We start from the raw sequence: 17713 nt of genomic DNA, 5'->3' as shown, positions 1-17713 counted from the left end.
ATACACATATATATACAGATATACAATTTTAACTGAAATGACAGTGCTCACAATTAGTAACTATCAAGTTCAAAAATGGAAACACATTAAGCCAAAGGGACGTTCCTTTCACAAGACATTGCTTGAGAGAGACCAAAACAAAATGCTGCCTTACCTTTGGAGTTCTTCTTCTTTTTTGCTTTTGATATAAGTTCATCCTGCAATTCATCCACAAAGTTTTCATTTTGGCTGCCATCATTTTGCACTCTCTCACCAGAGTGTTTACGCTTCCTATCCAGACGTGGACATGGATATTGGCCAATATCTTCTGTTGGCTGATCTTCCGCTTTTTCATATATAGAATGTCTCTCTAAATAACATTTCTCCTCTGAGAGATCTTTTTCCTCTGGACTTTCAAGAAGGTGACCTTGGTTGTTTTCTGTACTAGTAAAGTTACCTAAAAATTAAAAAAAAAAAAAATAAAAATACCACAAGACCTACTAATAAATACAAAACAATTCATTGTGAGAAAGCTATTGCTGTCTGATTCTCTTCAGTGTAATCTCCATCATGACTTATGGCTCATGAGGCATGCAAATGAACACAAAATGCCTAAGGCAGCAGTTTCTCAATAGTTAATTACAAAACCCCCCCAAAACACAGTACTTTGTGTAAATTAAAGAAGTACAAAATTCACAATACTTGTATCCATAGAAATATCCCAATACACTTTTTAAATCAAGAAGCATCTTTGAGATAGGGAAAGCACAGATCCTTTTCAGAAGGCAACCTTGCCCCTTAAAACTGTGGTAAGTAATAACCCAAGCTCCAATTCCCAATGACCTTGTTTTCAAAACTACCTTCTGATGATGGTAATAAAGTATTGGTCTTTCACTAATTCCTAATCCTTCCTTAACTTCTCACATCCCACTGCAGAGCCTGGCTGAAAAGCATTTGTCCCTCTTCTGGAGGTCTAAATGGGATACGGAGCACACACACAAGGCACACGGGAATACCACTAAGAATAGCTGTGATATTTTGCAAAAAGCACTACTTGAATCCAAGGTTATAAAAAGGTTTCCTCACTACAAGTAACCAGCCAGTCACCGTACATCACAGGAGCTTTGTCACCTCCTTTTTTAAAGGAAGTCCTCTGTTTTTTCAGGGAATACTTCAAGCAGCAGCATGCAAGGGAGCTTTGAAAAGCTTATTAGAAACTCCTCTGACAAATTAGCCACAAAAACACCTGTGTTGCCATGCTTCCCCTCTCCAATTGTTTCCCCAAATTTAGACTGTTTAAGCAATTTTAAATGGATGCTTAAGTTAATATGACACTTACTTGCCATCTCTTTTTATTTTAGTTTGGGTTTAACCAAACTAGCTGGGGCACAGTTAGGCAGACATGCAATACAGACTGCAACATGTTTATTCAGCTTCCTATTTACAGTTCTGACAAACAACTTGGCTTCCCCACACATTTTAGCCCTCCTGGCTGACCAACACTTTCTGCATGTCTGCCACTGTTTGGTGGACTCTCTGTATATTCCATCCTACTTCCCCACAGCTCTCTGTCCATTTTCCTCTTTCTCCTCTTTGCCCTACCTTCTTCTCCCATTTCCCCTCCTCCAAACTTATCTACTTACTTCCTACTCGGATTCCTGACAGCTCCATTTCCCTTCTCTCCCCTGATTCTCCTTGTCCTTACTCAGCCTCCTCCCCCATACAGCCTGGCCTTCAACTCCTCTGCTCTTCCTCATTTGCTGGGGCAGATGTTGCTCCCCTGAAGCTCCCTCTCCCCTCTGAGACTCAGCACATCAGCATCCCTCGATGCAGCCCAACTCTTTCCCACCTTATCTTGAGAACACCTTCCCACAGCTCTACCAACATCTTCTGCTTTCACAACCGCCCTGTTGTCAGCAAGGTAAAGCTGAGGAGCTTTTCTTCACCGTGATTTGCAAATGTCTCCAAGCAGTACCTAGGGCTCTGGAGAAGTTTGCGAGCACCAGGAGACACCCCAGCGTCATTTTCACACTGCTTGGGAAGCTGCCTGAAGGGCTGCTTAATAAAACAGCAGAAGATATTTGGCCAAGAAAAATCAAAACAAAAGTTGACTTTTTCCAGGCGAGCAGGACGCTTGAGCTGTTCTGCTATTTGGCGATGCTCCTCTCCGCAAGGCCGTCTGGCCAACACCTGCTCCCTTCAAGATTTTTTAAAACAGTTTGTCACACTTCTTCCAGCCAGCAACGCTGACATGTTCCAGAAAACAGGCGTCTCAGCTTACTATGACTATGCCTCTAAATCGCCAGTGTCCGTCCCCACCCCCCCCAAACCAGAATGAATTTGGCAACTCTCCCGTGACTGCACATCTGGCATGAGGATGCTGCCCAACAGCTGTACCCTATAACCACAGCCACAGCACCAGCAGCTCTGCTTCACACAACACAGAAGAAGCCGGACCAGCCGCATTTTAAGTAAGTACCACTTTAGAAATGCTTCTATCAGATTTCATTTTACATTTTTAAGGCAAGTCTGCTATTTTTCCCCCTTTTATATAAGGAAACGTTACACACTCAGTTTCCCCAAACAGATCAGATAAAGGCACTCTTCGCCACGCTCCCACTGTTTATAGCCTTCACATCTCCAGCAGTACCAGCAGCTACAATCCATGGTTTCTACGGTTTCTGCCACGGTCACTAGACTGGGACAGCTTTCCTGCTCCTAACACTGTCTGGCCTGAGAAAAGGCAGGCATATCCTGACCAATTCCCAGAGAAGCTTTCGCAGGGTCAGAGGAAGTAGCAGGCTGTAGGGGCGGGGGTTTGATGGTCTTAATCTTTGGGGCTTGCAGGAAACAGCAAGCTAATTCCAGCCTGCCACCACTGACAGTGACCCACTGCAGATTAATTCCTTCTCTATCTGCAAGAGGACTCGGCACAGGGACGCTACTAAGCACCGATGCCTCAAACCATCCGTGCTAAAAAATAAAAGGGAGAGCAGAGACATTGGCTGCAACCTTGCTAAGAGATCGTCACTGCCAGCATTTCTCCAGGGCTCCAAGGCTCCATGTGCCAAGGAGAACCACACACCTCTTGAAGTTCATCCAAAAAGCCCTCACTGCCAGAGGTTCTGTAAGAACTTTGCCTCCACTCTTTGGTCACATCCAAGGGGGACCCCTCAGGCGACCAGAGCTGTTCCTCCTTGGCTGCCAAGCCAGAAATCCCTCTCCGGGACTGCTCGCTGCACACGCACCTTAGGAATCTGTCCTGCTAGATGCAGTTAAGACCATTAGAGAAGCGACATCCCCGCATGTTAATCCGGCTTGTGTAATCATCCTGCATCAACACGGGAGGACAGCAACAGCGAAGCCAGGGAGCTGCACGGGACATGTCCTTGCCTATCTGCTCTGCTGCCAATGCTCCCCGCCTCTTCTACAGACGGATTTTCACCGCAAAGGAACAAAGGTCACTCGCTGTTTGGGACACAGCACAACCCACAGGCTGTCAGGCTCTCTACATAGTTTGCACGGACACGTCGCACGCCCAGAGGTTTTTTTTTCCCCTTGGCACAGCAGTGACCGCCTCATGGAGCACAGGCTCTATTAATATTTTACCACCAGATTCCACTCTGTCCTCAAACTGTTTTGCAAGCAACCCAGATCAGACGTGATGTCTCCCCAAATTAAGATATAAATGTCAACACGAGGCACAGCAACATAAGCATATCGTGCATGCTCAACAAGGACAAGGAGAATTTATTTGCTTTTGATTCCCCTCCCCCCCTGCCATGTATCTACAACATCCTTTTCTCCACCCAAGGAAGAAAACAACAACAAAATACTTGGGACTTTTCTTATCATCATTACTCAAACAGTGATGAGGTAGCCAGAAACACAGGATAAATGCTAAGTTCTCACAGCAACACACCTCTATGAGTAAGGAGATTAAACTCCTAAACATGTTCCTTCCTCAAGCCTCCAGCATTTGCCAGTCTCATACCAGCTATGAGAACCAGAACCAACAATTTGAACCATTTCTCACTGTCCTATCCAAGTAGAAACAAGGAAGGATTAAGAAGATGATGCTTCTCGTGTAGTTTCTGCCTGAAGACGTATCTCAGCGTACAGGTTACAATCCCATGAGAAACAGTTACACACAGGCACAAACATACTACCAAAAAAAACTTTCCTTCATTTTTCCATCTTCCTGTTGCTGTCAGCTGCTTGAGACCAGACCCTCCCTGTTTGATGCACACAAGGAAATACATCTTAGTGTTTAAGCTGCAATTCTTTTGTTCAAATAATATGGCAGCTAAAAACAGCCTTTCCTCTTCCCTGGAGCAACCTCTCATTGCCGCTTGCTTATGCAAGGCACCCTTTATTCACCCAGGACGGTAATGACTATCCAAATGCTAGAACGCATTTTTCAGCACAGAGATCACAACAACAATAAGAAATTCCTTAAATCACCTTCAGCATCCAATTCTGAGTATCCCATGTGGCAGAGGGAACCCAGCTGATTTCATTTCTCCATCCAAACACCTCTACTTGTGAGCTTTCCACATTTCTTTCCTCCTGCCCAAGCCTGCCACATTGCACAAACAAGCAACTGCCTTCTCCCTGCACAGGCTTTTGTTTCTTCCCCTTTTATTTTACACTGTGACCCGTGGCAGCAAGGTAATAACTGACCAGAGCAAAGGACATGTTTACTCTCTCCGCCTTGCATTCGTTCAGGAATACACATAGCCCAGTGAGAAAAGCAAGGGATTACCATGCAAAAGGACACCAGCATCCCACTCTGACACAAAGATCAGCCCTGAAGGCTCTGGCACACTACACCATTTACTTACACAGAGAGAAATTGCTTTAACTTTTTCCACCTGACCTCATGCCTTAAGATCAGGCTTTTAACATAACAAGTTGGGGTTTTTCCCCAGCTAAGGCTTAAGTGGGCAGTGTCTTCCTCCTACAAAATTAGATAAATGGGTAAAATCACAGTCCTCAGTCAAGAAATTCTCAGCTTGTAGAATTTATTCAATCTTCCGCACTCCAGTATGATTTCCAATACGGCTATAAGAGCTTTGTTACGAACCAACATGCGATCATCACACGCCTGTATTGATGCGCATGTCCGTGCCAATAGCTTAAATCACTTGATCTCTGAACAATCCTATGACTCATGACATATGCATCCCATAATTTATCACGTTTGTGCTATGGAAATGCACCGGAGCAGCATCACCTCAGCAACCTTTGCAAGTCACCTTGGCAACAAAGCAGCTTCACGGCTGCTCTGAGAACCCCCGACAAAACCTAAACAAGATGGGAGAAAGCACTTCTACTTTACTCCTTGGCTTAATTGATCATTATTTAGCTAACACAGCTACATCCCTTAAAATGGGGCCTGGGGAGGGAAAAAAAAATCCTCAAAAAAAAAAAAAAAACAGCATGATTTTTTACCCTTCTCCAACAGGCATGATGAAGTTTAAGAAGACCTCGGTACAGCAAAGCCATGCACGATCAAGTCAGAGGAAAAGTTTAAAAAATCAGATATTGTCCTTCCCTTTGCCTTCACAAAGTCCATACACGTGCTATACAGCAAGGAATAGGAGCAAGTCTCAGAACAAGATGAAAAAAAAGGAGATTCCGTCCCATTAGATGCCCCTGTAAGCATCACTTGTCTCTGTTATTTAGCCTTTTGTTGCCGTTGTGGCAGTAGTGGATTTAGAGGAGCTGAGGAGTCGAGCAGCTGCTAGGGCCCTGAGTGGTTCCTGCACTCCACACTAGACATGGCTGCAGCTGCGCTGAGGGGGCGATTGAAGGAGCTCCGCAAGCTAGCTCTGTGCAACAATCATAGTTTCAGTTGTGGTTTTCCTCTTCCTCGTGACCCTGGGCAGGTGACGTGCTCATGGTGGTGGTCACACCTAACTGCTCACCCGTTTTGGTGCTACATTTCCCGCTCGCACACCTACAGGCATGCCACTTTGCTTTTAGTTGGCACTGGATCAATGCTATGCAAAACGAGGTGGAACATCTCTTCAGCAGCAAGAAAGCTTGCAAGAAGCAGAGAGGGAAACGGAAGAGGTTGCAAACCGTCAGCTAGTTCCCGTTCAAGCACCAACAGCGTGGTTACAAACTGAATGGAAAAGGAAAGTAAGACCTAAGCAGGCCCGGTTCTCACTTGTTTTAATAAATAAAGAGGAAGAGCAGGTAGAGCAGTCTTTTGCCAGTCACTCAGCAAAAGACCCATGCCCCACCAGAGCTCAAGCCACTACACTAGAGGCATTCAAGCAGTGTGAAACTCAGCTGCCTGATTTATCAACTGCTATCCTGAGGGGCAGGAGGTGAACCACCACGATAAAAAACTTTTACTGAGACTTTAATCTGTACCAGTAAGTATTAGCTGCTGTACAGGCAAGCATACTGAAGAGGAGCTCCCTCAGCAGAACAGATACATGCTTTTAGGAGTCTAGACATTCAGCCAAACTCTGAAATAGCCTGTTAAGTCAGAGCTAATTAGTAAAGGAGAGGAATGAGCTAACAGAAGACTGAACATGCTTTCCCTGCTTCCAACCGTTATTTAATAGTCTCAAACACATCTTAGCCAGCAGGTTCAAGTGCCAGAGACCTCAATAAACGATGAATTTAAGAATGTACCATCTCATCAGCCTTTTGCAAGGATAGGAGGCAGGGCGTTTCAGCAAACAACAATGCTCTAATGCTCTTCCTCCCTGCAGCCCCTCTGAGCAACACACCCCATGCCACCAAGCAAGCTCTCTCTCCCTCCCCTCCTTCTCACCCAACCCCTGACCCCACAAGACCACCATCCCTTTCTGCCCAGCTCAACCTGTCTTGCCCTGCAGCCAGAATAAGGCAAGACCCTGCTGCTGCTGTTCACGTTTTCTAGCACACCTAAGGGTGGGATTTAATAGAGGACATCAGCAGGGCACCGTGAGTCCTCTGACAAGCAAGGGAGGTTGCAAGAGAGAGGGCTGGGGTTGCAGCCTGCCAAGCTCTAGGCTCCAGCACACAGAGGATCGCAAAGGCTGCAGTAGCCTTCCTCCCTGAAGCTGCCTCAATATAGCTTGGAGAAGAGAAAGCCCACTCAGCTTCCAGGGGCTCAGCCTGCCTCTCCCCACTCTGCTATCTTCTCCACTTCCACAATTAAAACTTTCCTTTGCTACTTAGCCAGTCCAATTTGTGTTGAGGCTGTTATTTTGGCGACAGCAATAGCAGGGTAACTTTATTTAGGTGAGTAACTGAGCAAGTACGATTGACCGGTATGCTCTCTGCCAAAAGCATTAACCAAAGACCAGAAAAACGATTCAAAGTTATTAAATCACTGAATAAAATTTTCTGCTAGTCCTACTCATGAATCTCCACCTCCAGAAGACTAAACTTAACTACAGAGTTACACACTGCACACACACGTGCACACATACAGCACAGTCTGTAGTGTGTTTCCTCTTGCTTTGCATTACTTTCAGAGTAAGCTTTTTTTTTCCCCCGAGTTGTTAAAAACAAAGTAGCAGCAGAAGGAACTGATCCACTGCAGCAAGAGCTCACCAAGGCAAATTTCTTGTCATTTGGAGTCTTACATCCAGCTTTTATGGATAAGCCAACCTGGCAAACCACATCCTTTCCTTCCCACTCCCTGTCACCCTTCTATCCTTGCTTTCCCTGAAAGCTGCAGTATTGGCATCTCTCAGCACTGCAACAACTTCAAGGAAGCTGCACTCCTCCTTGCCTCTCCCCCCACACCTCCTATCTGCATTTAAAATATATAACCTTGGACACCTTTGCTTTCACTGGTTGATGTACTTCAACAATTCGAAGGACAATTTCTTTAAGACAATAACTTCACTGACAGTTAACTATCTCCTGAGCAGCAGGTATAACTGTAACCAAGTAACTTTCAGACCCCAAAACAAACCATGGCAGCTCCTGCAAAGGCTGAGGTCAGTGACTTTAACCAGCAACACCGTGAGAACACAAAGATGACGTCGCCTGCGCAGCTTTGCCGCCAGCTGCCCGGGCACAGACACACATACACGCTTCAGAAAGCCATCTAAATTTGCTTACATCTGTCATTGTCATTTTGGTCGGCAATGGCATCTTCCAGAGTGACAGACTTTGGCTTCTTTTCACTGTTTCCTTTCAAGTTTTCCCAGTCTGCCTGGCTGAATCTGCAGACCTCTGAGTCTTTGGTAGCTGTTTGGCCTTCTCTCTCTTTCATCTCCAACTCTGAGAAGCGCATCATTGCACGCTAGAAAGAGAATTGATATGGGAAAAAAAAAGTCTTGCAATAAAAGCTACTTCATTTATCTTACCTTATATGAAAGCATTTCCAAAGAAAAATCGGCTCAAAAACCAAGGTTTCAAATAGACAGCTAGGGCAGGAGTTTAACACACCTGACTTGTAAAACAGTATTCTAGCATCTATATGCAAATAGCCACAGAATTCTTTCATATATAAGTATATATATAAAAGATATATATAGATATATATAGATAAATGTATACTGCATATAAAACAAAAAAACATTCCATTTTGGAGGTTAAAAGAGACAAAAACATAAAGAAGGGGGAAAAAAATATAACACAAAACTGTACAATGAATAAAGACGACCATGGCCCACAAACTTCCCTTTGTGTATTTGGAAATGAAATTTAACTCAAAGGTTTATGTAAGAGTCTAGTAATAAAAATTTGAAGAACTGACCTCACAGTAAGCAGCAGGTAGACATAAAATACTGTCCTCTTGTAATCCTTCCATCTATGTAATTAAAATGGGCACTCAATGGATCATTTAGATAATTTCATCCATTTTTATAAGCATAAACCAATTCTTTTCTTAACAATGCAAAACAATTTGGTTTAACTCATTCCTTCATTAAAAATAATATAGCTTAAGGATATTCCTACACAGTAACTGTCTGTCACCCCTCAGCATCAACCTCAACACCGCTCCTGCTCTTCCCTAGCCGTTTGCTTGGCGCAAACGTTTGCCTGAGACCCGTTAACACATGGCTGCGACTCCTCTCCATCAAACGGCACTTTGGCACACTAATCACAGCTTCTGGGTACACTTTGCTAGCTGGCAATACAGGTCAGATGAGAAATTACAGCCAGCACCAGTGCCAAGGTAACATGCATGCCTGTCCAACTCCCCTCAGTAAGTGCACAAACATTTCACACGTACATTACTGCTTTTATCTGATCTTAGTACGAGCCCTTTATAGCTTACTAGCGCGTGCATACGTAAAAGCCATACATACTACGCTTTACACCGCCTCACTCTCAACTAACAAAAACTTAACTTTGCTATGTAAAATTGTTTCTGGCAAAACGATTTCCCCACCTGTGTTGCCTCCTCTCAATTTTTAATACTCGACTGTGACTTCCAACAGAGAAATAATAACAACAAAAAGCGCAGCAGACTCACCTGCAACGCCCTCTGCTCCCGGCTGAGCTGGCTGGAGTCCGCATACAGTTCAGTTGTCACACACTTGAATCGATCACCTACATAACCGGCAGAGTTTGCAATCCTCTTGGCCAGCTTAGATGGCTTGGGTTTCAATATTTTGCCATCAGCAGACTCAGCGTCGTCGGCTCCATCTTTGGTATAGGTCTGGCTGACATCGATGCTCGACGGCACGGTCCCCATGCAGAATGGCTTTGCATCCTCCTGCACCTTGCCAAAAGTCAGAGCCGGAGTCTCGGTCTCGTGAGCACTTTCCAAGAAAGTGGGCGAAGGCTGGACTGCCACTCTCTCTTTAGGCTGGCTCACAGATAAATCATCTTTCCTTACACCAAAAACAGATGAACTCTGGGCTTGCTTGAAATTATAGGTTTCGTGAAGATCATTATTTCTTCCAAAATCCTCTCTCATTACCATAAAATCTCTGTGCTGCGAGGCCTGCTCTACCTTGTGTTTTGTAGGGTCATTAGCCTGATTACTGCTTTCCGTAGAAAAACTGGCTTTTGCTAAGTTTGATTCACTTTTAGCCTCTTGCTCATCTCGCAGAAGATCTGGGAAGAGATGTTTGTCACTTTTGGCTGAGTTTTTGCCATGACCAGAGCTCTGGTACAATTTCACACTCTTGTCACCAGGTACTTCGAAATGCATCTTCCCACTGCCCTCCAAGAGCTCTGGCAACCGGCCCCGCAAACCTGGGTCCTCATAACGGACCCTCTCATGAGAGCGCGACCTCCTTTCCACCTTCTCCTCCTTATTTATCTCCAAAGCCGAATGCTGAAGCAGCATGGGGTGCACCATCCCCATCCCCAGTGCATCCTGGTAGGTCATGAACTCTCCCCGCCCTGCCGGCAGGCTGTAGGGGAGGCCAGGTTTGGGAGCCAGGTGGCCAGGATAGAGGCTGCCGTTGGGCAGCAAGACAGGGTGAGGATACACATGTCCCTTCCCATGGAGGGAGAGAGGGCTGATGGCTATCCCTTCTGGCACCGGGTATGGGAGATAACTCCTCGGGTAGGGTAGAGGCGGGGAACGAAACGCCTCGTTGGGTGGCAGGAAAATGGGGCTGGAGGCGAGGGCAGTCTCACTCGCCTTGAAGTTGGCTTCCTGGCCACAGGATTTGGCCACCTTATTGCTGTGTTTCGCAGGGGTGGCAACAGGCTGCCCGACATGCTGTATAACTGAGGCAGTGCTCTCTGCTGAGCTCCTGACCATCCTGGTGCAATCTACATTGGGGTTGGGAGCCGGTGACGCTGATGCCGGCCTTCCCCCCGCAGACGCAGTCCCCGAAACGCTGCCAACAACTGTCTCTGTGCCACCCATCCTGGGGCAGGAGGAGCTCCGCTGCTGCGGGATCACCCAATCCAGTGCCTTGTTTTTCAGTTGGACATTCTTCCCACTCTCCTCACCAGGGCTGGGACCAGGAACAATCCATGAGGAGGGCGCCGTGCTGATAATTTCAGGCCTGTAGATGGGGCAGCCATTCCCAGGAGAAATGGTCTCTTTCTGAACAATTTCACTGCCGGGTAAATGCGTCCCTGCTCCCGCCCTGCCATGCACCAGCACTGTCGGTGTCATTTTCTTACTGTGCTCTGACTTGCTGGCAGTTTCTGCATCAATAACTTTTGCTGACAAGTCCAGCGGTTTGTCAGTAACGTCTTTGGTCGGGGTCTGCTTTTCCAGAAGCGGGGGGGACCTGCCATCTTTCCGGTCCTGGCCAGCTTTCCGTGCATGGGGCGTGGTTGGTGGGGGAACCTCCCCAGCATCGCTGCCTTTGGGAAGTTTCCCGTTGGACAAGCGGGAGGGTGGAAATTCACTGCCAACGTTCACATAGGGCTTTGGGAGAGTAACGGCTGAGGAGGGAGAGGTGGTGATCCTAGGGAAGTGTTTGTGGAAATCAGTGTACGCATCTCCAACCTGAGCAGGCAGAGGGAGGCGGGGGGATGGCCGGGGTGAGTGTGGCAGCAGGAGTGCAGGGTCCGCCGGTATGTTGGTGGGGGCCGGCTTGGCAGCAGGGACCCGGGGCTGCTTGCTGCTCTGGATGTGAGGGTAGGTGTGTGCATCAACAGCATTGCCAGGGCTGACACCCATCTTCCATGACAAGCTCTTATCCGGACAGTGCACCAAAGGCGGGATTGCTGGTGAAGCTGAAGCAGTTGAGAGCCTCAGGGGTGATGCCAGAGACGAAGGGATGTGGGGGGCAACATAGTGGGAGGGAGGCAGGTATAAAAAACGTTCACCGTTCGTACATACAGGCGAGTAAGCCAGGTGCTGCGGTAAGCTGTAGGTGGACTGCTGAGGTAGCAATGCCTTGTACATGTTCAACGAATACTTATTTGGTGAGTCAAGGAAAGGGTATATGGTGGGCGTTGCACCCTCCATATAGGGGTTTACCCAGGGGAGCCTTAGGTAACTAGCACCATTGACACCGAGAGGACTCTGCTTGTCACCCGCAGCTCGGTCCAAACCCAGTGTCTCCCCTGATGGGACAGAGGTTTTTTGTATTCCAGGTGGTGTTTTGTATATAGCGCTGAAGCCATTGGGGGCTTTTCCGGAGACAGATGTGTTTTCTACTGATTCAGGGGGATTAGACTTAAACTGTATCTCTGGATTTCTTTCAGGAGTAAATCCAAGCCCAGCTATTGAACTCGTAGCATCCCTTGATTTTTCCGAGCTGAGTCCACACAAGCTGGAATAGACAATACTACTGGGGACTCTGAGTCCTTCTCGCATGAGTCCAGACCTGTCCATACTCAGAGCTGCGAGACTGTCAATGCGATGTGCTGTAGTCGCATCCACCTTTACAGAACAAGAAGTATGTTACTTTCACATTTCACTGATCTGACTACCACTCAACTTACAAACACATCAGTACTTTGGAAGAGGAACAATATCAATAAAAATACACATTTTGTTGTGAAAATGTACAGAGGATGATCAAGCTCGAAAATGGGAGAAGGGGAACCTATGGAGCAATATCTATCACTAGAAGCGCCAATACATATCTCTCTGCATCCAGAATTCATTGGCTGGAAACAAAGGTGTGAGGAACCCACAGCCAAAGCAGCCAGAAGTGGCCTGGAGACAATGCTCAGTGGCATTGCTGCTGCGTGGCAACCAGCCCCTCAGTCCCAGATCTGCCAGAGCAAGAAGATGTGAACTGTGACACGGAGAGCAGGAAGAGAAGGTTGCAGAGCCTCTCCTCCTCCAGAACCTCTCCCTTTGCTACAGCTCTGTTCCAGGGCTCACCACCACCACACAGTTCACGGGGTGAGGTGTCTGAGAAGGCAAAGAATGACAGATCTGATAGCAAATTCCTTCCCCACTCACTGCTCCCCACATACACTCAAAGGAGAAAACCACCAACTTTGCTGAAATGTTTGATGTACTTATTGCCTACATGAACTGTTGTTGTTAGATATGCAGGTATGCTGCATGACATTATTCACAACAGAGCAACAGTAATGAGTATGATGCTGTACAATAGCACAACACCACAAAGTCAGTGTCAAGAGATTAATGAGATAAATAAAGTCCCATTTCACTCTTCCATAGAAACAACTCGCATGTGCCCAAGCCCAGCTGGAGCTGCAACAGAAAGATGTTTTAATCATTCCTCCAATCGTGCAATAACACCAGGAGGAGTTGGTAGGAGTTGGGGTGGGGAGGACAGGCATGGATTCAGCTGCAGCATGAAGCTTTTAACTTCTTACCACACTGTGATTCAGGTGATTTTCTTCCCTCAACTCCAGTCTGCTTTTCGGTGCATCACCATCGTTAACGGGAATTTTCCTATTAAAAACCAGAAGTTTACTATTTGGAAACATCCTGAGCATCTCATGTCAGTACAAGATTACATTACCTCTGTATTTTGATAAGTCCCATGATACTGTATTTATCCTTCTGCATAGCCATACACAGCAACTACTTTAGAAAGCCAAGACCACTTGGAAATACTTATAAAGGGTTTTAACAAAAACACACCAAGCAAATCTCAGAGCGGCCTCTTCCAATACAAGTGATTTTTGTCAAGGTCTTCTCTTTTGCCCTTTGCCCTTTTTTTTCTCCAAAGATAAAATATCCCATTTTAAATATACCTTGTTCATTTGTCATCTATAAATGCTACCAAAGAGAACATTCAAAACATGCCCGCTGACATCATACGAATGTCAGCTGTTCCAAGCTAAAGAAGGAGCTGCACATCTGTGTCACAGCAGTGTTGCAGCACTAGGACTTGGTATCACAGAAAGCACCAACAAAGAATATACCTTAGTGCCAAATTTCCAATCCCAGGGATAAAAATCACTGACACGCTGCAGAAGGAAAGTTTCAGCATTATCCGAAAGAACTCCTCAAAGCACTGAAAGTGCTTAAAGGCACATCATCATCTCCAAGTAGAAATCTGGGCTTAATGCATTTGGTTTTAAAAGATTCACCTTCCATGCAAGTAGCATGTAGAATTACTATCCCTAAATAACTGAGAAAAGCGAGGAGGCAAGGGAGACACTTGGCTATTTTCCTTCAGCTTATGTTTGCAAATAGCGTTCCCTGTAATGACCAAAAACTTTCCCCAGCTTCTCAGAGGCTTTTCACACAACACTGAGAACACAGGCTCAAAGAGAAGATAGAAAAACAGCAAAAGCACACCAAACCAGCAGAGAGAAATGCAGGCAAACCTGCAGCTTTCTGTTCTGTGTCATTTTACTTTTTTAAAAAAGCTGTGGTTTAAGGGAAGAGGACACGGGCCAGTGCCTGTATTACCCCATTGAAAAATATTAAATACTGTAATTTTAATCATCAAATGAATGCTATTCAGCAGCAAAAAGGTGAGGAGGAAGAGAAATTCACTTGGGGGAGACAGAAAGGCTGCTGTCCCTATTACACAGGACAAGCTGTTGGCCCAAAGACAGGGAACACCAAGTTGCAGGCAGGAGCCCCTCTGCCAGAGAGTCACCACAAAAACTTGTGCACTATTTGCTTTAATTCCCCTTCACGAATACGAAATAATAAATTAATTGTAAAAGCACATTTAAAGGCTGCTTTGGGGAGTAATCTCTTTAAAGGGCATCCCCGCTTCACTGACCTAGGTTGCCTGATAAACAGTAAATCAGCAGCTGCTCTACTGCTCTCAGGCACGTCTTGTTTCCCCCTCCTCCCCACCCTCCAAGCTGGGCTGATCTCAATGCAAGGCAGCAGCTATCTGCTCCAGTATCAGGGAAGCGAGCAAACTCCGAGACCTCACGCTGCAGAATTATGGTGTGGTTTAACTTGCCAGAAGCTTAAATATTTACCTGTCTTCATTAATTCCACACATGCGGACCCTTTCATTGCTCATCCAGCTATGAACGTTGCCATACAGGGGAGTTGCAGAAAGCATGACGTCTTCTTAAAATCGTCACTTTTCTTCACAGTTTTATATTCTATTAAAAAAAAAAAAAAAAGAAAATAGAAAAAAAAAGTTGAGCAGATTTGTCTACGAGGAAGTGCAAACATCATGGCAGAGCAGCCAGTCTCCCTCCGGGTAATTAATAATGAATGCAGGATTGGTATGGGGAGTGAGCTGCCTACGTTAACCGCTAAGGGAGATACCCTGCAATAAAGGAGCAAATTGAGGGCATTTATAGGTCAGAGGAGATGGATCTTTTTCCCAGCACACATCCAGAAAATTAAGAACCATTCAATGGTATCGACAAATAAAAAGTTTCTCCACTGCATTTCATTTCCACGAGAAATTACTCAGATGGCCAAGTACACAGCAGTCCCCAGATCTTCACCTCCTATCAGCTGAGCCAAGGAGGAAGACCCCATGGGCTGGGGGGCACATGTGTAACTAACCACGGGCCTTCACAAAAGCCCTGCATTAGGAAAGCAGAGGAGCAGGAAAGCATCGCAACAGTCACATACCATGTGTATTAGCTATGCTGATTGATGAGAAAGCTTTCACGCAAGGACTTTAAACTGAAGAGATGCTGCTACAGAAGGGATCTAAATAAAAACCTCCCCTTTAGCGTCTGCACATGACTAACTCGTAGAAAGGGGTTAAAAATAGTAAGTGGGTTGGTGAGCTCCCCACCCCTTGATTTGATTAAGCACCAAGCCCTGGTGGCTTCTGCATTGGAGCTGCTGCTGCTGCAAGTGCTTTCAGTAATTCAATGATGCCTGCTCACTCCAGGGAAAGAAATCATTAGCAGGCTCACTGGAGAAGTATTAGCAGTCCAAGAGGATCGGCACTGTGTGCAGCCAGAGAGGCAGGTGAAAGGTAACCACATTTTCGTGTCCAGCAGTCGAGAGGGAAAGGCTTTTCCTCCCCAGTACCTTGCCTAACACCACCTCCACTCGCATTAAATTCTAGTTTGCTGCATGAGCAAAGCGTCAGGACAAGCTGCGTTTTATTAACAGGATTATCGCGGCGCATGATTTATTCCAGTGCAAGATTTTAATTGCTCTTCGGAGGTTGAGTCGTTTCTTTTGACTGAGCTTCAGCCTGCATCCTGCTGCTAAATGCTGGGTTAATAAGTAGGGGGAGCCTTTAATGCACAGGATATCCCTCAGCTCTTCCTCTCTCAAAAAAATAGAAGCCTTTAAGCAGGAGGCATGATACTCCCTTTTACACACACACAAGCCAGTAACGGGCGATTGACCACTGGGAGTTTAATGCCTAACGTCTCCCAAAGCATCCATGCTTCCCCAGCAAACTCATTTCCTTTGTCAGGCTACAAAATATGCAAATGATCACGTTGGCATTTAATGGGGAAGAAGCCCAGATTGGGCCTTTAACACAATACTTCACACAGGTTCAGAGAGGTTTAAGAACTAAAACGGCAGGAAAGCCTTGTTCCACAACACTTTTTTCTCCCCTCAGAGAGGCCTTTTGTGCAAAACTCCACGTCTGGAACAAATGTATATTAATGAAACAGCGTGTTGACCCTCCTCTCTCCAGAACGGTTAGCTTTCCCTAATAAAGTCCGCAAAAATCACTGAGAGGAAGCAAAATCCATGGAGATTAGATACCAGGCTATCATTTAAAAGGAGCTATTTCACTGGAAAGACGGTTTCTGGACAGATTTACTGTTTTCCAGATGCGCCACTCGTAATGTTTTCAATAGCGGCAGCAGCAGCAGCATTGAGAGAGTGATTTAGGGTTTTACATAAGGTTAGTAGCCACGCAGTGCACTGAGGGACGGGATGCTGGTGGCTTGGAGGGACCTTGGTGGCACATGGCCTCACTTTTATCAGGGCTGCATGAGGCTAAGCCATGCCGCTCCTCGGAGGGGCTGCTTGCGCCCAGCCTGGTTTCCTCAGTGGAAGTGTATCATTAAGATAAGGCACGGTGCCTGAATTAGAGCCCGTCAATCCCCTGACATGCACAGATAGTGAAACGCTAAAGCTGCATGGGCGGCCGACAGCGGACTCACGCATCCTCCCACCACCGCCACAGATGGGCAAAACCCACCAGGTTGGACTCGATGATCCTCTTTTTCAGACCTAAACGACTGTATCTACCAGTCTAGGGAGCAGGACATGGGGTACTGGGATGCCCCAGGGCCCACCCAGGCAGGTCAGAGTCCACATCCCGATAGCGGTCAGCCCCTTCCCCAAAGCCGCCCCTCGCTGCTCGGCGCCCCGGGTGCATGCAACGTGCGCAGTTATAATCGCCGCCCTGATGAACTTCTTGTGAACTGTTTAGAAGTGGAGGTCTGCTGAACGAGCAACGGCGCCACTGCCAGCCATAATTTCATTGCAACAAGCAGCAGACTTTTAACTCTTTGCACGTCCCCTTCCCCCCTTCTCCTCCTCGTCCTCCCACCCATCGGAAAGGCGGCTCGCAGGGGACTCTAGCGGTTCGGCCAAACGCCAGCAGTTCCGCAAGTCCTCAATACTGCGCTGACAGGGCGTGGGGGTAGGAAACTCCGGGATGTGGGGGGCACCGCTCCTATTTATGTGAGCATGTACGGGGGCGGGCGCTGCCTGCTTCATTATGCAACTCCGACGGCGGGCTAAATGTCCCAGCGCTCAGAGGAAACCAGAATACGTCTCTCCCCCCTTCCTCCTACCCGCCGGGCAACCGCGGCCCCCCCGGCGCTCCCCAGCACAGTCAGCGCGCCCCAGGGTGCCGCAGTCCCGTCCCCCGTGTCGTCCCTCCCCCGGCTGCCCCGGCTGCGCGGTTGGGCGGGGAGCGGGGCTGGGCCGCCGGAGCGCGCACGGCATTTCCTCCGGGAGGTGTCTGGCCGATAAAGCCATTTGCGGCTAAATATAGACGGTGAT

General features: G+C 46.9%; 1 protein-coding gene across 1 annotated transcript in view; it reads right to left on the bottom strand.

Moving 5' to 3' along the window:
* Positions 1 to 14825, bottom strand: part of BCOR (BCL6 corepressor) — a 39268-nt gene extending 24443 nt beyond the window's left edge. The window contains exons 1-6 of the mRNA XM_054383674.1: positions 14740 to 14825; positions 13162 to 13240; positions 9419 to 12247; positions 8696 to 8749; positions 8056 to 8239; positions 155 to 436 (exon numbers count right to left, since the gene is read on the bottom strand). Coding sequence (XP_054239649.1) covers positions 155 to 436; positions 8056 to 8239; positions 8696 to 8749; positions 9419 to 12247; positions 13162 to 13240; positions 14740 to 14825 — 3514 coding nt within the window. The remainder of the gene's footprint in view (positions 1 to 154; positions 437 to 8055; positions 8240 to 8695; positions 8750 to 9418; positions 12248 to 13161; positions 13241 to 14739) is intronic.
* Between the last annotated feature and the right edge of the window lie 2888 nt (positions 14826 to 17713).

Source organism: Indicator indicator, chromosome 1 (assembly GCF_027791375.1).
Source record: "Indicator indicator isolate 239-I01 chromosome 1, UM_Iind_1.1, whole genome shotgun sequence".
Classification (NCBI taxonomy): domain Eukaryota; kingdom Metazoa; phylum Chordata; class Aves; order Piciformes; family Indicatoridae; genus Indicator; species Indicator indicator.
Note: the sequence above shows the minus strand (reverse complement) of the source record. Positions and strands in the feature narration are given on the sequence as shown.